The sequence below is a fragment of the Dipteris shenzhenensis genome, chromosome 8 (genome assembly GCF_047967505.1).
Source record: "Dipteris shenzhenensis isolate YYH24624 ecotype China chromosome 8, Dip_SZ_1.0, whole genome shotgun sequence".
In the NCBI taxonomy this organism is placed as follows: Eukaryota; Viridiplantae; Streptophyta; class Polypodiopsida; order Gleicheniales; family Dipteridaceae; genus Dipteris; species Dipteris shenzhenensis.
In genome coordinates, this window is record NC_141603.1 from 56,363,003 (window position 1) to 56,381,195 (window position 18,193).

The window sequence follows — 18,193 nt, forward strand, 5'->3', positions numbered from 1 at the left end:
ATGATTTGGAGTAAGCCCTCAGTTCTTCATGAGATAGTATAGACGGAGTTGGCCGTGACACCTCTCCATGTTGATGACATTTTTCAGACAGTGAGATTCCTCCATGGAGTTTGGGTCCGACCCGACCGATTGGAGATTATTGAGGTTGACACTAGAGTCATCTAAATGGATGGGATTTTTCCTGTTCATACATCATGGATGCACCAGTTGAGTCGATCTCACAAGATGAGATGAACCATGTCAGACGGTTAGATCTCCTCTAGCTCCATATTGTCTTAGACCTTGGGGGGGGGGGACCAGGAGTTCCCCACCAAGATCCAGTTCTATTGTGACTACTTTTTGAGAGTATCAAAGGATGGACTCATCTTCAGACCCTAGTACCTCGAGGATAGAGGAGTCTCACATGCATTGAGGATTGAGGCAGGGAGAGTTGTAGGGATACCCAGAGAGCATCAGATTTGCAGGTTATGCAAATTGGGGGAGCTTGAGACAGAGGAGCATTTTCTATGCAACTACCCAACCTACTATGAGATTTGGGGACGATACCACCATCTCTTCCAGGAGGGGCACTTCTTTGGTCCACTCTCACAACGGCTGATCCCCTTCCATGACCAGGTTTGCATTGGGCTCTATCTGATTGACATGCAACGACACAGAGAGACACTATTGTGAAGTTCAGAGAAAGAAGAAAGAAAGAAAGACTGAAAGAAAGTTTATTAAAGTCTTTGGAAGACTGATGGGTCTATGAGATTGTGAAAATCCTAGTACAAAATGAGATGTGAGGGTGGAGCTGTTGGAATTATATCTATAATTCAGCAGTGACCAATGTAATATAATAAGTTAGTTAGGGGCACTTTTCCCTCTTTTAGAGGTTTTTCCCCCTAACTGCAGTTAGTTCACTAACTATGGTTAGTGACTACTAAGGTTTTGTCACTATGACAAAACCTTATCTACACTACTTTGTGTTGTACTCTTTTACACACTCTATTGAGCAACTACTGCTTCCTAGCTTACGACTCTCTCACACTCTCTTGCTCTCATTCTCTCTATTCCTTCATTTGGTATCAGAGCAGGTCCAAGAGTCTGGTGCTCCTTGCTCCCTCTAGCTTCAACCATTGCCTCGACTTTCAGCCTCAGCAAATCTGCCCGTACAGTCCGTACGACTGTACGGATTTCTAACGCCTGCCGTACGAGTAAGCCTGCCGTACGATTTCGCCTGCAGTACTGCGCCCCTGCCGTACAGCTTCGAGCTTAGGTACATCGACGTACAAATCCGTACCTGCAGCCGTACCTCGCCGTACGCCGTACAGCTTCGAGCTTTCGTACCTGCAGCCGTACCTCGCCGTACGCCGTACAGCTTCGAGCTTTTGTACCTGCAGCCGTACCTCGCCGTACGCCGTACAGCTCCGAGCTTCCGTACCTCGTCGTACCTGCAGCCGTACTGCACCGTACTTGCAGCCGTACATCGCCGTACCAGTCGTACTTTGCCGTACAACGCCGTACCAGTTTGTACTGCGCCGTACATCGCTATCTGTGCTGTACCGTACAGTTTGTGCTGTACCGACCCTTCTGCACTCTTTACAGATTCGTGATCCTTGGCAGGTGATCTTTGACAGGCTGAGTTTGCAGACAGCCATTGTTTGGCTAAGTATTCTGCAAATACATTTGGGGCATTTTGCAGATTGCAGCCATTGCAATCATTGGGCAAGTTTGAAGCTATCACAAGAGCAAAATTGCAGATTTGTCTGAAATTTGGGGCTTTTGTATCAAAATTGCAGATTTGGGGTTTTTAGCATTTTTACCCCTTTCAGGCTGCAATTTCTAGCCACAAATTGGGGCTTTTGTGTTTGGAGAGCATTTTTTTTGGAGTATTCAGTATATACTGCCTTTCTTGGAGTGTTTGGAACACTTTTGGCAGATTTTGGAGAGTGTTTTATGCTTGGACAGATTTCTGACAGCTCAAGTGCAGAAATCTAAGTTACATATACAGCCCGTGCTTGGGTGTGGTTTTTGGGGAGTTGTGCATTTTATTCCCAGTAAGGGAATTCAGCCTTGTATCTGCTTCAATTCCTTTTTTCAGATATGGCCCATCAAAATCAGAATGATTTTCAGTTTGGTGGTCTTTCTCAAGAAGACAAATTAGATGGTACCAACTACTCCCTCTGGAGTTTCATGGTACGTAATATTCTGATTTCTCGCAATTTATGGGATTATGTCAATGGGGATGAAATCCGACCAGCAGATATTGCACCTGCTACCCCTCCTCACCAAGGAGGTGGAAGAGGTCGTGCACAAGGTGCAGCTGCAGGACAAGTTGTTGGTGCAGCTACAGTTAATACTCCTGAGCAAAAGAGATGGGATTCACGAGATGCCTTAGCCTTGTCTTGCATCTCTCTTTCAGTGAAAAGATCAATCATTCCGCATATCCGGTCGTGTAAGACCTCCAGGGCAGCGTGGGATATTTTGGAAAGCATGTATGCAGCACGGAATGATGCCAGGGTATCTTTTTTAAAAAGAGAGTTGAGCAATACACATATGGAGGAGGGTGACTCCATGTCAGCCCACCTCACTAAGCTACAGGATCTCAGAGAGCAGTTGTTAAATATAGATGAAATTATTCCTGATTCAGAGATGATTACAACCACTCTGAATTCTCTTCCTGAGTCTTATCTCAGCTTTCATACTTCGCTGAATTTATCATTGAGGGGGGGTGCAAATCCTCTTTCTTTTCATGAGCTGATAGGACTTCTGCTTCAGGAAGAGCAGACCAGGAAAAATTTGGCTTCACGTGCAGGTGAACAAGCCATGCTCTCAAAATTCAAATAAAAAACAAAGGGACAGGCAAAAACAGCAACAAATCAGCCTTCCAGTGGGTCAGGACAGCCTTCACAAAAGGCTAAAAGTGATGCAAGCAAGCCCAAAAAGAAGGGTTTCTTTCACTACTGCAAAAAGCCAGGTCATCACATAGCAGAATGCAGGAAAAGGATTGCAAAGGAAAAGAAAAACAGCTCAGGAATGGCTGTTTCAGATTCAGCCCCTTGTGCATCTGACAGTGGGGATGCTGCAGCCAACTTTGTTGGTCAAGATTATGCCTTTTTATCTTGCATTTCTGATTCTAAGTTGGCTGTTCCAGATGCTCGGGATAGTACAGCTTCATGCAGTGATGATACATATGCATTTTTGACTTGCAGTTTTGACTCTCCTTCAGATGCATCTGCTTTCAGTGTTGATGAAACACTGAACACATGGTATTTTGACAGCGGTGCATCCAAGCACATCACTTCGAGGAAGTGTCTCTTTACTTCCTTGCATCCAACCCCTGTTGGTAAGAAAGTCACTTGTGCCAACAACTCCTCATATTCAGTACGTGGCACAGGAGAAGTTGAGCTCACTGCAATTGATGGCTCAATTTTCAGACATACATGCAGCAAAAACAGTCCCAAACTGGCTGTTACAGACTCTCCGGGAGAGTAAACTTGATGCCCCGTTACCTGGCAGGACTCGCAGTGCAGCAAGGCACATGGAAGGTGCTAATTCAGTGGAATCAGCATATGCAGGTACTCTCCTTGATGAAGAGGAGCCTGCCACATTTGAAGAGGCACAAGGTAATGTGCATTGGATGAATGCCATGCACGATGAGTTGCAGTCCATTGCCAAAAATCAGACTTGGGATGTTGTGGACTTGCCACAGGGTAAACATGCTATTGGCACACGATGGGTATTTAAAGTCAAACGGAAGCCAGATGGCTCCATTGACAGATATAAAGCCAGGCTGGTTGCTAAAGGCTATGCTCAGAAAAAGGGCATAGATTATGAGGAGACTTTTGCTCCTACATCCCGGATGACCACCATCCGATCAGTAATTGCAATGGCTGCACATTTTGAGTGGAATGTTCATCAGTTGGACATCAAAACAGCCTTCTTAAATGGGGACTTGCTGGAAGAGGTGTATGTCAAACCACCTCCGGGTTTTGAAATTACAGCAAATGCACTTCAAGTCTGCAAGCTTAATAAAGCTTTATATGGGCTGAAACAGGCCCCTCGTGCATGGTATGCCAAGATACATGCCTTTTTGACCAGCAAGGGGCTGCACAATAGTCCTACTGAGAGCACCCTCTACATCAAGATGGATGGGGGGGAAATATTAGTCATCCTTCTTTATGTTGATGACTTACTGCTCACAGGGTCCAATGACGACAAAATTGCAGATTTCAAAACTGATTTGCAGACCCACTTTGATATGTCAGATTTGGGGCTGCTTCATTTTTATTTGGGGATCCAGTTCTCTCATGAGAGACGTGGCACTGTTATGTCTCAGTCCAAGTATGTTCAGAAACTTTTGGACAGATTTAACATGCAAGAGTGTAAGCCCATATCTACTCCTATGGAACCGGGGCTGAAACTCACAATGCATGATGCAGGAGAATCAGTTGATGCCACACTTTACAGTCAAGCTGTTGGATGCCTCATATATCTCTGCAATACTAGGCCTGATATTCAGTTTGCAGTATCTCAGGTGAGCAGGTATATGCACAGCCCTAAAACTATGCATTGGCAGGCAGTTAAGCGCATCTTCCGTTATTTGCAAGGCACCAAGTCTTTTGGCTTACTATTTCCCAGGGGGGGTGACTTGCAGATGCATGCCTACAGTGATTCAGATTGGGCTGGTGATTATGACACTAGGCAGTCCACTAGTGGCAATTGTTTCTTTTTGGGAAAATCTTGCATTTCATGGCTAAGCAAGAAACAATCTACAGTGGCTACCTCATCATGTGAAGCTGAGTACAGGGCAGCTTTCACAGCAACAGTGGAATGTGTCTGGCTGAGACGTTTATTTGCTGATCTTTATCTGTCTTTGGAGGGTCCTTCTCCAATTCTCACTGATAGTCAGAGTGCCATTGCAGTGGCAAAGAATCCAGTGTTTCATGCTCGCACGAAGCACATTGAGGTTCACTATCATTACGTCAGAGAGAAGTTACATGCAGGAGAGATCAGTATGATCTTTGTGTCCACACATGACAACGTTGCAGATATCTTCACCAAAGCACTACCACGTGAGAAGTTCGAGGCATTTCGCAGTGCCCTGAACTTATATCCGTTTGGTGATTGATCAGCCTTGTACATGACATTGGCACTGCAGGGGGGTGTTGGAATTATATCTATAATTCAGCAGTGACCAATGTAATATAATAAGTTAGTTAGGGGCACTTTTCCCTCTTTTAGAGGTTTTTCCCCCTAACTGCAGTTAGTTCACTAACTATGGTTAGTGACTACTAAGGTTTTGTCACTATGACAAAACCTTATCTACACTACTTTGTGTTGTACTCTTTTACACACTCTATTGAGCAACTACTGCTTCCTAGCTTACGACTCTCTCACACTCTCTTGCTCTCATTCTCTCTATTCCTTCAGGAGCTACTAAACGAGCATCCACACCAGTGCAGAATGCAAAAAAAGCAAAATGGTAGTACTAAGTACAACATAGTGATGTCAGTGGTCGACTACATATCAATTTGATCATCATTAGGACATCAAGGTGGATGAGGCAATGGAGGCATGAAATCGGCGATAGAGTGTTATCGGTTGCTCACGGGTGCGGCCCTGTGGCGTCTCCTGGTCATAGCTTTGCGCCTAACAAGGGCTACAATAACCCCTGTCGGCCGAGCTCCGACTCTAAACAGAGAGGGGATATCCCCAAGTGTAATCTGTGCATCAACCCTTTGTCTGAGCTGTTGAGTCACTGGCTCTGGGTCATGATCATGTCGAGGCCTCGTCTCGTGGCGGTCCGTGCGATCTGGCAGGAAGAACTCCGTGATAGAGCTCTAAGCGGGATCTGCCAAGGAAGAAGTTTTCTCCTGTCTCCGTGATCGAAGCATCCTCTTGTGGTGCCTGACTACCTCATGAATGAAGCCCGCCAAGGATCTCTGGTCTGGATAGGAGAGGAATCGGGACAAAACCCCATAGCTATCTCTGAAGAGGCAGTAGAAACGCCCTCGGATCTTATAGTAAATAGGACACCAAGATGAAGTGCTCCTCCGTCTCAACCTCCCGCATGTCACATAATGTGCATATGCGTCGGGTAGGCACTCTGCTCTGCTGCTCTCGATACGAAGTCTATGTGAAGAGACCCGGAACTGCCCAATAGAGATCCTTAGGAGGTGATAGCGCCATAGGTTATTGAGGCAGATAGAGCACAGAGGCATGCCACAGATTTCTATGCATTTAGCTTGAGGACACAGTGGGGTGGAGGAGGAGCTAGCTGATATGAGGGCAGTATGGATAACTAGAGAGAGCTGACACGATATTGTCAATTTAGGGGCGCAGAGACTACACACGACACGAAGGGCGGCCATAGCACATACAATTGAGGTCAGGCCTATATGAGCTCTACTCAGAGGGGACCGCGAGAGATGAGGCATCACTCTTGACATAGCTCATCGGATTTAAAGATTGAGGAGACCATGCCCCCCGCCACAGCACGAGACAACTTGATAGACGGAGATCCGAGATTTCCTCGCAGCCCAACTACGGTGTCGGGCTTCAACTTCTGAGTCTCAGCTTTCGGTTGGTGTTTGAGTTTTGTTTGAGCTCTTGAGCTTAGTGTAGCACTCGGTAAGGGCACGAGCATGCCCTTTGCTTCAACCCCTTGTCAATCAACTTGTGTGGTTGGTTGTGGTATCCTTGTAGTAGCTGTCTATCGAACAAGTGCCACTGTCCGTCGAACAAGTGCCACTGTCACCCTAGTGGACTATGTCCCCGGGCCAACAGACATGGAGGGGAGATTACCTTGTGCCAATGTGCTGGCGAGTTTGTTGTGTCTCTTGCTCTGGATCCCGGCTACGTTGTCTGCTTTGGGATTGATAGTCCATGCTATCGCACTGGGAAAGATTAGTAATCAACCTCTAGATGGGCTCTGATTGAGCCTCATGATTTCACCTTGTATCTTGAGCAATAGGTCTCTATGTTGTATGGTCTCGTGAGGAAAATCGATACTCACCTCTTCTCTAGATGGACCAGGAGGTTAGAGGAGGGTCGAATCCATTCGCTGAAAAGACAATGGTGGTGGCCTTAGATCTCATACTACATAGAACATCTAAAGACAGAGTGCTGAAAAGACAATGGTGGTGGCCTCAGATCTCATACTACTCAGAACATCTAAAGACAAAGTGCTCGTCTGACTCAACCTCCTGTAAGTCACATAAAGTGCAAATGTAGCCCTTCCTAGGTGAAGGGACGATCGCAAAAGAGAGAGAGTGTAGGTATGGAAGAAGTCGCACGATAGTTCAGCCGTCACGTCAAACTTAGATAATGAAAAATAGGAGTACAAGGTACTTGTACCTAGACCTAGGACTAAGTGTCCTAGGTGTCACATAGGACTAAGTGTCCTATGTGGCCTAAAAGGCACTAAGACAACAAGTGCCTACATTTATGCCTACAAGGCACATACCATGGCCTATAGGGCATCACTAGAACCACCAGAAGATGGCCTACAAACCCCCCTCCATGGGATGGGCTGAAGTACTCTCGAAACGTCTCAGAATACTTGGTTTTTTCTGGCCATGGTGGCACATGTTCATCCAAAAGGATATAGCCACCTATGAATGTACAAGGGATGTCAGATCATGTAACAAAGGGAACCAAATGTAAAGCTTGTCGAAAGCCTTCACACTTGGGACGAGGAAGTGCCTTTGTAAGCATATCTGCTATGTTGTCCTTTGTGGGAAGATAGGACAACTCTATGTCTCTTGCTGACAACCGCTCCCGAACATAATGATAATGAACCTCAATATGCTTGGTACGCACATGAAACACTAGGTTACGCGCAATGGCCAAAGCACTTTGGCTATTAGTGTAGACAATAGTGGAGGATGTCTGGCGAATACCAAGATTTGTAAGTAACCTTCGAAGCCAAACACACTCTATTGTCGCGGTGAAAGCTGCCCTGTACTCAGCCTCACAGCTAGATGTGGCAACTGCTAGTTGCTTCTTGCTGAGCCAAGAGATACATGAATTGCCAAGCAAAAAACAATTGCCAGTATGTGACATTCTGGTGTCGGAACATCCTACCCAGTCACTATCCGTGTAAGCATGCATGGTAAGTGAACCCTGATCACCATAGAAGAGGGCTAAATCCTGAGTGCGTCTGAGATATTTGAAGACTCTCTTTACTGCCTGCCAATGCTGTGAACTGGGCATGTGCATGAATCTGCTGAGCTGAGATATTGCATACTGCAAGTCAGGTCTGGTGTGACATAAATAAATGAGGCATCCAACAGCCTGCTGATAAAGAGTGATATCACATGGTGGGCTCCCATCATGAGCTGAGAATTTGAAGCCAGGGTCCACTGGAGTAGAGATTGGCTTGCAATCCTCAAACTGAAAACGATCAAGGAGCTGTCCAATATACTTGGACTGAGACATCATGATACCCCCCTCAACATGAGCAAATTGAATGCCCGAATAATAATGGAGCTGTCCCATGTCTGACATGTCAAAAATCTGCTGCAAATCAGCCTTGAAAGCTGCAATTTGCTGAGTATCTGGGCCCGTGATGAGCATATCATCCACATATAAAATCAGCACTACAAAATGAGATCCACTCCCAAGGACGTAAAGAGTGGGTTATGTGGGACTATTCTGAAAACCAAGGGATAGTAAGTGTGCATGAATTTTGGCATACCATGCCCTGGGTGCCTGCTTCAAACCATAAAGGGCTTTTCTAAGCCGGCATACCTTATTTTCAGAATTAACAACCTCAAAGCCAGGAGGTTGTGTGACATAAACTTCTTCTTGCAGATCCCCATGAAGAAAAGCAGTCTTGATGTCAAGTTGGTGCACTTCCCAATGATGATGGGCTGCAATGGCAATGACACATCTAATGGTAGTAATCCTGGATGTGGGAGCAAATGTCTCCTCAAAGTCAATGCCTTGTTGTTGGGCATACTCTTTTGCAACAAGACGGGCTTTGTATGGATCTATGTTGCCATCAGATTTCCTTTTTAGTTTGTAGACCCACCGCGTTCCAATGGCATGCTTGCTGGGAGGGAGATCTACTAAATCCCATGTGTCATTTTTGGCAATAGATTTTAACTCAGCTCTCATTGCATCCATCCACTCTTTGCTGTCAAAAGCATCTTTATGGCAGAGAAGCTCTTCATTTCAAGCTGTAGCAAGGAGTGCAAACTCAAGAACGTGACCATGCTGTCTGTTCCCTGATCTTGTCCGGGCAGCAAAAGGATAATCTTGTTTGCTGTCCCTCAATGTATCAAGAAGCCATCTCGGAACTCGCCTTTGCTGTCTATTGACAGCTCTTTCTTCAATGACTGCATCATGAATAGTGGGATCATTTTGTGCCGTAAGAGAAACCTGCAAATCAGCATGAGGTTGTGGCTGATTATTGCTTAGTGGAGGGCCTGCAGGAGGTTCATGGTGCTGGTCAAAATCCTCTTCTGATGATGGCAGAGGTAACCAAGATTCAAAGGCATCAAACATGTCAACATCTGGCTTTGCTTTGCAGTCCACAAGAGGAGAGGCTGAATGTTCAGCAAAGATTACATCTCTACTGACAATAATCTTCCTAGTATTTTGTTGATATAACCGATACCCTCTGCTCTCCTGGCTGTAACCAATAAATATGCATTTGATTGCCTTGTCATCAAGCTTATGTCTTAGCTGAGATGGTACATGAACATATGCAAGAGACCCAAAAACTCTCATGTGTGAAAGTGAAGGCTTCCTGCCTTTCCATGCTTCATAAGGTGTAATAGTCTTCAATGCCCGTGTAGGTGTTCGATTCAGCACATAGTTGGCACACATTATTGCATCAACCCAAAATTTATTGGGCAAAGACTTGGCCTTAAGCATGCATCTAGCCATCTCCATTGTGGACCTGTTTTTCCTTTCAGAAACATGATTCTGCTGAGGAGTGTAAGGAGTAGTGCATGAGTGAATAATGCCCTGTGAAGACAGAAATGCATGAAACTCCTTTGACATATACTCTCCCCCCCTATCTGTGTTGAGGGTGACAAGCTTGCATCCTGATTCATTCTCAACCATATTCAGCCATCTCTGAAAGCATAAGAAAACTTCAGATTTGGCCTTTAAAGGATATACCCAGCAATATCTTGTGAAATCATCAATGAGAGTCATGAAATACTTATACCCCCCAATGGCATTTGTCCTCATTGGGCCACAGACATCACTGTGTACTAGTTGCAATTTCCTTTGTGAGAGTTTTGGACAATTCTTTTGAAAAGGAAATCGATGCATCTTACCCAAAAGACAACCCTCACACACATGTTTGGAAACTGTGTGAGTCTGAGGTACATCATTTGCCATCTGCTGTGAATGTAGCTTTGCAAGAGCTCTATAATTGAGATGGCCCATTCTCTCATGCCAAAGATGAATTTCAGCAAGCTGTGAATCTGAAATAGCCAATGCTTCAATAGAAAGTGCAGCTGAATGATGATCAAAGTGATAAAGCCCTTTTTGCAAAGTGCCAGTGAGAACTATGGCATTATCATCATGAAAATCATAAACTAGACATCTGTAGCCATAAAAAATTACTCTGAAACCTGAAGTAGCAATTGCTGAAATTGAAATCAAGTTGACTTCAATGCCAGGCACAAAAAGAACATTTGTCAGAGTGAGAGGATGGCTTGAAATGGATGTGAGCTGCACATCTCCAACTCCTTTTACAGCATATGAAGCATTATTAGCACATGTAACAGTCCCCCCTCAAGGTGCATCAGCTAAAGAATGAAACCACTGCCTGTAAGAAGTGACATGCTTTGAAGCACCACTATCAAAGTACCAGGACTGATGAGCATCATTAGCAGTAAAGAATGCATCAGCTTTGGATGGATCAAATGAGCAATGGACAGCACATGCTTTGAAGCACCACTATCAAAGTACCAGGACTGATGAGCATCATTAGCAGTAAAGAATGCATCAGCTTTGGATGGATCAAATGAGCAATGGACAGCCCATGCCCAATCATCCTGAAGAGCATGTGCATGTGAAGCATCTTTTGGCTCATGGGATTCAATAGCATGAGAGGCATTGACTGTCAATCCTGCTTTCTTTTTCTCCGAAGCAATGCGGTTTCTGCATTCTGAAATGTCATGTCCAGGCTTGCAACAATAGTTGCATCTTTTCTTTCGCGTTATCTGCTGTATTTTTAGATGCATGAGAGGAATTGCAATTGCTATGCGCAGATTTTGGCTTGCCCATAGGCTTGGAAGCCTCGCCTCTTCCTGTCTGCTGTGAAGCAAATGCATGATTAGGAATAATGGCTTGTCTATTAGCTCTACTTTGCTCTTCCTGCAAGAGCAAAGTAACTAGCTGGTCAAAAGAATAGTGGTTTGGATTACCCATGGCCACTAATCGAAGGGTTGTAGCAAACCCTTGATATGTATCTGGCAGTCCATTCAATGTGGTACTGACAAGCTGTGAATTTGGCACCACCTCATCAATGTTGGGAAGCTGTTCCATGAGGTCTACGCTAGGTAGCCCTTAGCTTGTCTAGTCTCAATGAGTAATTGATGAGAAACTGCTCTGACTCAACCTCTTGTAAGTGATATAAAGCACAAATGCGGCCCTCCGCAGGCAGCCCTCAGCTTTTGTCCGGTCTCAATGAGTAATTGATGATAAGAAACACGGAACTGCCTGATTGTGATCCTCAAGGTGTGGGGGATGCTAGTCCATTGAGATTTGGCTTATTAAGTTTGATGCAGGAATGGGTGAGCTAAAATGGTAGAAGGCATTTATCTGTAACCATGTGGTTAAGGGTACATTGCAGACAACCAAGTTATGGTGTTAAGGTAATGCCATACAATGTATTAATATCAATTTTCATCAATGTTAGCTCAATTATGATTGGCTTTTATGCATCTCTATATGGCATAAGATATTTTCCTTCTCCTATTCCATTGGATTTATAGAGGATTTTTAAAGCTGAGATGTACATGGTAGTTTTTTGGGACTTGAGGTTGTTATATAGTCTTTATAAGCATGTGGTTGTTATTTATTTTTCACAAGCATGTGTTTTGGATGAGTATAATTGGTTGGAATTCAGTTTTGACCCTCAACGTTTAGGCAGTTTAAGATGGGGCATCTGCTGTGCTTGCTGTGGGCTTGGTATTTATAGAGGATTTTAAAAGCTGAGATGTAAAAGTTAGTTCTTTGGCACCTGAGGTTGTTTTCACAAGTATGTGTATTGGATGATTACAATTGGTTGGAATTCAGTTCTGACCCTCAATGTTTAGGCGATCAAAGATGGGGCATCTGCAGTGGTTGCTGTGGGCGGGGATGGCACTCTTCATGAGGTACTTGACAAGATTAGATCCCTACACTTGACATGCATGTTTAAAACTCCATACAGAACTATTATAGTGGCATACATGTAAATAAGGATGCCATGTTAAAAGGGGATTGAGGAATATTTTCTATTGTAACTTTCACAATAGAGCATATGTAAATATAGTTTCTATGGTCAGACGACATGATTGGGAAAGGTTTTGGGGCATTTGTTTATGCTGTTGTGCTTGTTTTCAGGGACCTGATTAAAATTGTTTTCAGGGACCTGATTAAAATTGCTTTCTTTTTGTTGAGACAAAAAAATAAAGCTATGTTCAAAGTTTACGGCTTGTTTTATTTTTTAAGTTTATTCTCTTGGAGTGTTGACAGGTTGTGAATGGATTTTTTGAAGACGGAAAACTTGTCAAATCAAAGGAAGGTGCTGATTTACCAAGGACAGCCCTTGGAGTAAGTGAATAAAACAGAAGATGCTCGCAAAATTTGAACACATTTTAGGGATTATATGTTTGTGGAAAGTCAAATTTGATACTCAAAGACTGTCAAATACTTTGATTGCAATGTTATAAGGGAATTACTAATTAAGTTCATGAGCTTATCTAGAGCTCCTCAATCACGAGGGCTTTCTTTGTCATTTCATTGTTCTAGTATTAAAGTGATCAAACAAAAGTTGTGCATAGATTGAAGCTTCTGTTGTGACTTTCAATAGAGTGGAGAGAGAGTAAGTGTTGCCTAATATTGTGATGGTTAGTATGGTAATGAAATTGTGGAGAGAGTAAATCTTGCTTGATATTGTGATGGTTAGTATGGTAATGAAATTGACCTTTTAGTTGCTAATTCTAAATGGACCCTTTTTGTACCCTTATGGTTATTATGGTAATGAAATTGACTTTTAGTTACTAATTTTAAATGGAGCCTTTTTGCACCCTTTCCTTTCTTTAAGATTATTTCTTCTTCAATATCCTATTTTCTAATAGAGCTAAGGTGCTAGCCACAATATCATCTTTGCTTGTGACCTTGTTTGTAGAAGAGGGGGTAGGGGCAGGTTAGAGCAAGAGGATAGAAGAACGGAAGGGAGGAAGACTGAGGGAGAGAAGGAAGGAGAAGAGGTATGAGAGAGAGAAGGAAAGAAAGAAAGATGTATTAACGTCCGCAGCAGGCCCCGCGGGCCTATGGGAGAAAATACAAAGTACACCAAAAAGGAAAACTCATACAAGCCTCAATGCGCTGGAGCAAGGGCTGGACCCTTGCTGAAAACTGTGCTAATCTAAAGAGCTCAATAGCTCGAGCAAAAAATCAAATACAAATTGAAGCAGGCTGAGAGCTGGGACTCAGAAATCGAAGGCCGGCACCGTGGTGGCTCATCTGTGAACAGTGAAAATATCTCAGATCTGCGTGTGTGGGCTGTCTCACAGTGTGGTGGCGGAGGGGGGGTGGTCTCCTCGATCTCTAAACCCGGTGGGCTATGTTTAGAGTGACCCTTCCTCTCGGGCGGTTTCGCGGGGATGTGATTTTTGTATGCAAACAAACCGTGCCTACTTTGGCTTTGGGGGGATTAGCCTAGAGTAAGTGAAAACTCCTAAAAGTCCCTAGGAAGTAATGTAAAAAGTGGGGTCTACTTCTAGGTACATTTACTAGGCCCAAATGCTAGGCCCAAGGAACAAGTGACCAAAAGCAGTGGGTTAGAGAAATTAATGAGGTGGCAAGGCAACTTGCCACGTGGCAGTCCAGGTGGCTTGCATGGCTGTGCATGTGTCTGCATGGCTGGGTCCTGCAGTTCCCTCCCTCCTCCTAGAGTGAGGGGAAAGCAGTCTCAGTTTCTGAGCTCTCTCTGGATGGGCGGACACTCTCCCCTGCTCTATGACATTTTGGGCTGCGAATTTTGATCTTCTCCCTTCCGAGCTGCTGACTTTTGCTGCCGCCCTCTTGCTGTGTCGATTTGCTGCCCTTTTGAGGTGTTCCAGCCAAAAGTCGACTTCCAGAGAGCTGGTTCGATTTCCTCTGAAGCTGGTTCAACTTTGTTTGCTGCTGTTTCCTGACTCTCTTGCTGTTGAAGGTCATCTGTGCTTTGCTGGGGGCTTGGATAGAGGATAGGTGCGAGGTCAGAGGTCACCCCTCTTCCATGGCCGCTCGGACCTTCCTTTCCATACTTTTGATCACTTTTGAAGCTTTTTGTTTCTTCCTTGTTGTTTGTACTTCTCTCTGGAAAATTCAGGCTGTGACTAGATACCCAAACACTGAGGGTGTGCCGAAAATTGGTGCCAGAGGGCCAGTTTGTGATTTTTCATCTCGTTTTGAGGGTACTTGTGCATTTTTGGAACATGTGCTGATGTTTTGTTGCCTTGAGAAGCTGGACATTTGATTCTCGGGACTGCCAAACACTCTTTTGCAAGCTGGATGCCTTTTGGAATGCATTAGACAGCTTTGGAATGCCTTAGCCTTGCCTTGGCAATCGGGTACTAGATGGGAGCCATGGCTAGTTCTAGACAGTCATTGCACAGCCCGATGACCATCATTGTCATGTTCTATTCTTGGTTCCATTCTAGTAGTCCCTCACCTTCAGGTCTAGGAATACACCAACATCTTGGAGACCCTAGCAAAGACAATACATAGCTCCCACAGTACATCCCCCTCTTGGCTCTAAGGACTAATTAGAGACATGGAGCCACACAACATAGATATGAAAAGCATTTTTTAGGAGGACTATCCAAGGCAGAGAACCTTTATTGACCCAACACACATCATTATTTAATTCATTTTTGGGAAACAACCCGGGGCAGAGTACCCAAATACATCAACCTCAGAAAATATACTAATCATCCTCGTCTACCTCTAGAGGGAGAGAGAGATTGCGGATCTCAGCGGTAAGTGCTTGTTTCGGAGTGTCGTCCTCTTCGTCTTCATTGGTGGCATCCTGCACCAAGTTTGCATGCTCCTTTGATTGTTGCTTTGCCACATTTTGAAAGGAACAATCTTCCAAATGGACAAGCTGTTTGCAGTAAGTACATTTGAAGGTTTTGAACTTGCTTTTGCCTTTCGAAAAAAGTGTCTGGTCTTCGTTGAGTCTTTTCATTGCAGTTGTGTCCTTGTTACGGCGATCCATCTCAAGGAGAAGAGCCACCATCTCATCAAAGGTGATTGTTGCAAGGCGAAGAACTTCAAGGGTGTTCTCAAAACGAGAGACCCTTCCTATACTTTTCATGAGAACCACCATTTTGTCCTCATCATTTGATGGACATTTTAAACTGGATAGTTGTTGCACAAGCGATTGCAACTTGGCTAAATGATCACAGAACTCATCATGATTCTCCATTAGCAATTTCTTTTTCAAGAAAATCACTTCATTAAGTATGAATGAAAACTGCGAGTGCAAGCTCAAATACGGGAATACATCATGCTATGCATGAGGAAAAAAAACAGCTCAAAAGGAGCTAATAAAATTCCAAGGCGCAGGCTGAAAATGCCACCTCAACCCTGAGGGAGACTCAGAGAAGAAAGGAGATCCTCTCCAAACTCTGAAAAAAGTAACTCTCCTGGCAGTGGCTGCTCTAGAGAATCCCTACATGCTCGCCCAGATGGCCATCAAAGTGTGTATTGCGTCGGTCCAAATACTAGCCATAGCCTGAGAGGTGAACCTGGGTACCCTCCATCACCTCTGTACACGTGGCTCTCCGAATATGCCAAGCTGCCATACTAGCCAGAATCTCCCATGATGTGTCGACTGAGGCATGAGTAGCTCTGAAAGGAGTGAAGGGAACATCCTGGAGGGAACAAGACTCCACTGAGTGTCATCGTACAATGAAAGCTGGATCTAGATCATGTCCCTGGAAGAACACCCGGGGGGTAGTCTCCATTTGCAATTTGTAATATTGTAATTTCAAAAACACTGTGGAGTTTGTAATTTTGTTACCGAAAAGGCTCTCCAGGCGCTCCCATATCTCCTTAGCAGTTTTCTTGAAGTCCACATGATGAATAAGTGAGTCGGCCAAGCATAGACCAATGATAACAACGGCCTTACCATTTTGCTGTTTCCATATCTTGCGTTGTGGCTGATCAAGCGTGGCCTCATAGTCTTCCTGATCAATGTCCCAGACTCCTTTGTGCATAAGAAGTTGTTTGCCAGGTAGGAAATTCCTCCCCTTTGAACTTTTCCACGAGCAATGAGGCAGAACTAAGAGAAGTCAATATGGTGCGCAGTCAGCGACAGCTCCAAGGTGGAAAGAATGTGATGTCAGGTGGAGCTAAATAGCGGGCAGTTAGAGCTTGAGCAGCTGGAGCGGCAAATGGCTGAAATATGAGGCGGAATCAACAGCATGCTGGAGCAGAAGATCTGAGGCATAGGCAGCAGATTACGGGCAGCATTTGCGGGCTGATTGAAGCGTGAATAGCAGCAACATCAGCAGCTGGAACTGAGGCAGAATCAGAGGCAGCAGCTGGCGGGAATTTTGAGGCTGCTAGCGAGGGCATCAGAAGAGCAGCCACACGTCGATGTAGATCAGCAGTAGGTGAATTTGCAGCAGCTCCAACAGCTTCATGGAGAGGCTAAGGTAAAGAAAAAAAAAAGCTCTCCAAGAAGAAAGAGATGGGGAGAAAGGAGGGAATGCAAGGGAGCTCAATCATGGAGGAGAGGATGGCTTCCATTTGCAGGCTTCCCTCATCCTCTAGATTGAGCATGGAGAAGGGAAAGGTAGGAAAGGAGACTTTGATACCTTATGATGGAACTAGATAGGTGGCAAGCTAGGCTAGGCTAGATAGCAAATATAATGAAATGGCAATGGAAAGCAAATGAAATGAAATGCTTAGAAAGAAATGAACAACCAAAGGAAAGTACTTACAAACCAAAGCGGCTTGAGGCTTGATTGATTTGACAATTGAAAGTACAATGCCTTTATAGGATAGGCACACACACACACACTCCAAGTATCAAATGTATATGGGATAACTCCCAACATGACACGTGGCACTCTTAGATATCAAATAGTCTAGAACTCACTCTAGGACTCAATAAAACATAGTACACACTAGAAGTCACTCAAATTGATTCCATTTTCTAACAAGCAAGTTATTTTGGAGAGGGTTTGTCTTTCAGGCAATGGTGGGACAGCCCACAGAAGGGATGAGAATGCGTGGCACTTGCCAAAGATGTAGCTTGGAATGCAAAGTTCTCAGCAACCACCCATGGTGGGGGGTATGCAGGCTGGAAATGCAAATATAATGTATTCCAAACCCGGAATGCAACCCGGGATGCAAATGGGAATGCTTGGGATGATGGGTGGTTCAATGGGCATGCCTCAAATGCAAGGGATGGGATGAGGAATGGTCAACCCAACCATGGGAAGTGGCAGTAATGCACAGAGCATGGGACAAATGATCCACCTCCATTTTTGCAGTCACCTGTATATGATAATTTAGCACCCAAGGGCAAGTTGAAGGACTTTAAAGAAGGTGGGGCTGCGGTAAAGTTTGAGACTTTTAATGGAATACAAGATAGGCTGAAGCCCTTAACCTTTGTGCAACAGTTTGATGCAGCTTAGGAAACTTTACTGTGTCCTTAAAGGTAAGAAAGGCAACCACCTTTTTGAAGGAAAATGCACTTCAGTGGTGGACAAACTTGCTCTTGCAGGGTAGAGTTCCTGCAACTCGGGTGGAGTTCAAGCAAGTATTTTCAGCTGCTTGGCTCACAACCACATTTGGGGTGGATATTTGGGAAGCATTGCTACTTGTAAGTTCATACATACGTGTGGAGCTGTTAGAGCAGATAGAAAAGTATTGTTGTGGGCTGCCGAAAGAAATAAGAGACTGTTGTACCAAAACTAAAGTCTCTAACATGTCCCAGCTCATAGAGAATGCCACTACAACATATGCCCTCTTGCAAGGA

General features: G+C 44.5%; 1 protein-coding gene across 4 annotated transcripts in view; it reads left to right on the top strand.

Annotated features, from left to right (window-relative positions):
* Positions 1-18,193, top strand: part of LCBK2 (Diacylglycerol kinase family protein) — a 113,616-nt gene that overhangs the window by 40,776 nt on the left and 54,647 nt on the right. For all 4 annotated transcript variants that reach the window (XM_087378250.1, XM_087378251.1, XM_087378249.1 and 1 more), the window contains 2 exons: positions 12,267-12,326; positions 12,688-12,765. In XM_087378250.1, coding sequence (XP_087234376.1) covers positions 12,267-12,326; positions 12,688-12,765 — 138 coding nt within the window. The remainder of the gene's footprint in view (positions 1-12,266; positions 12,327-12,687; positions 12,766-18,193) is intronic.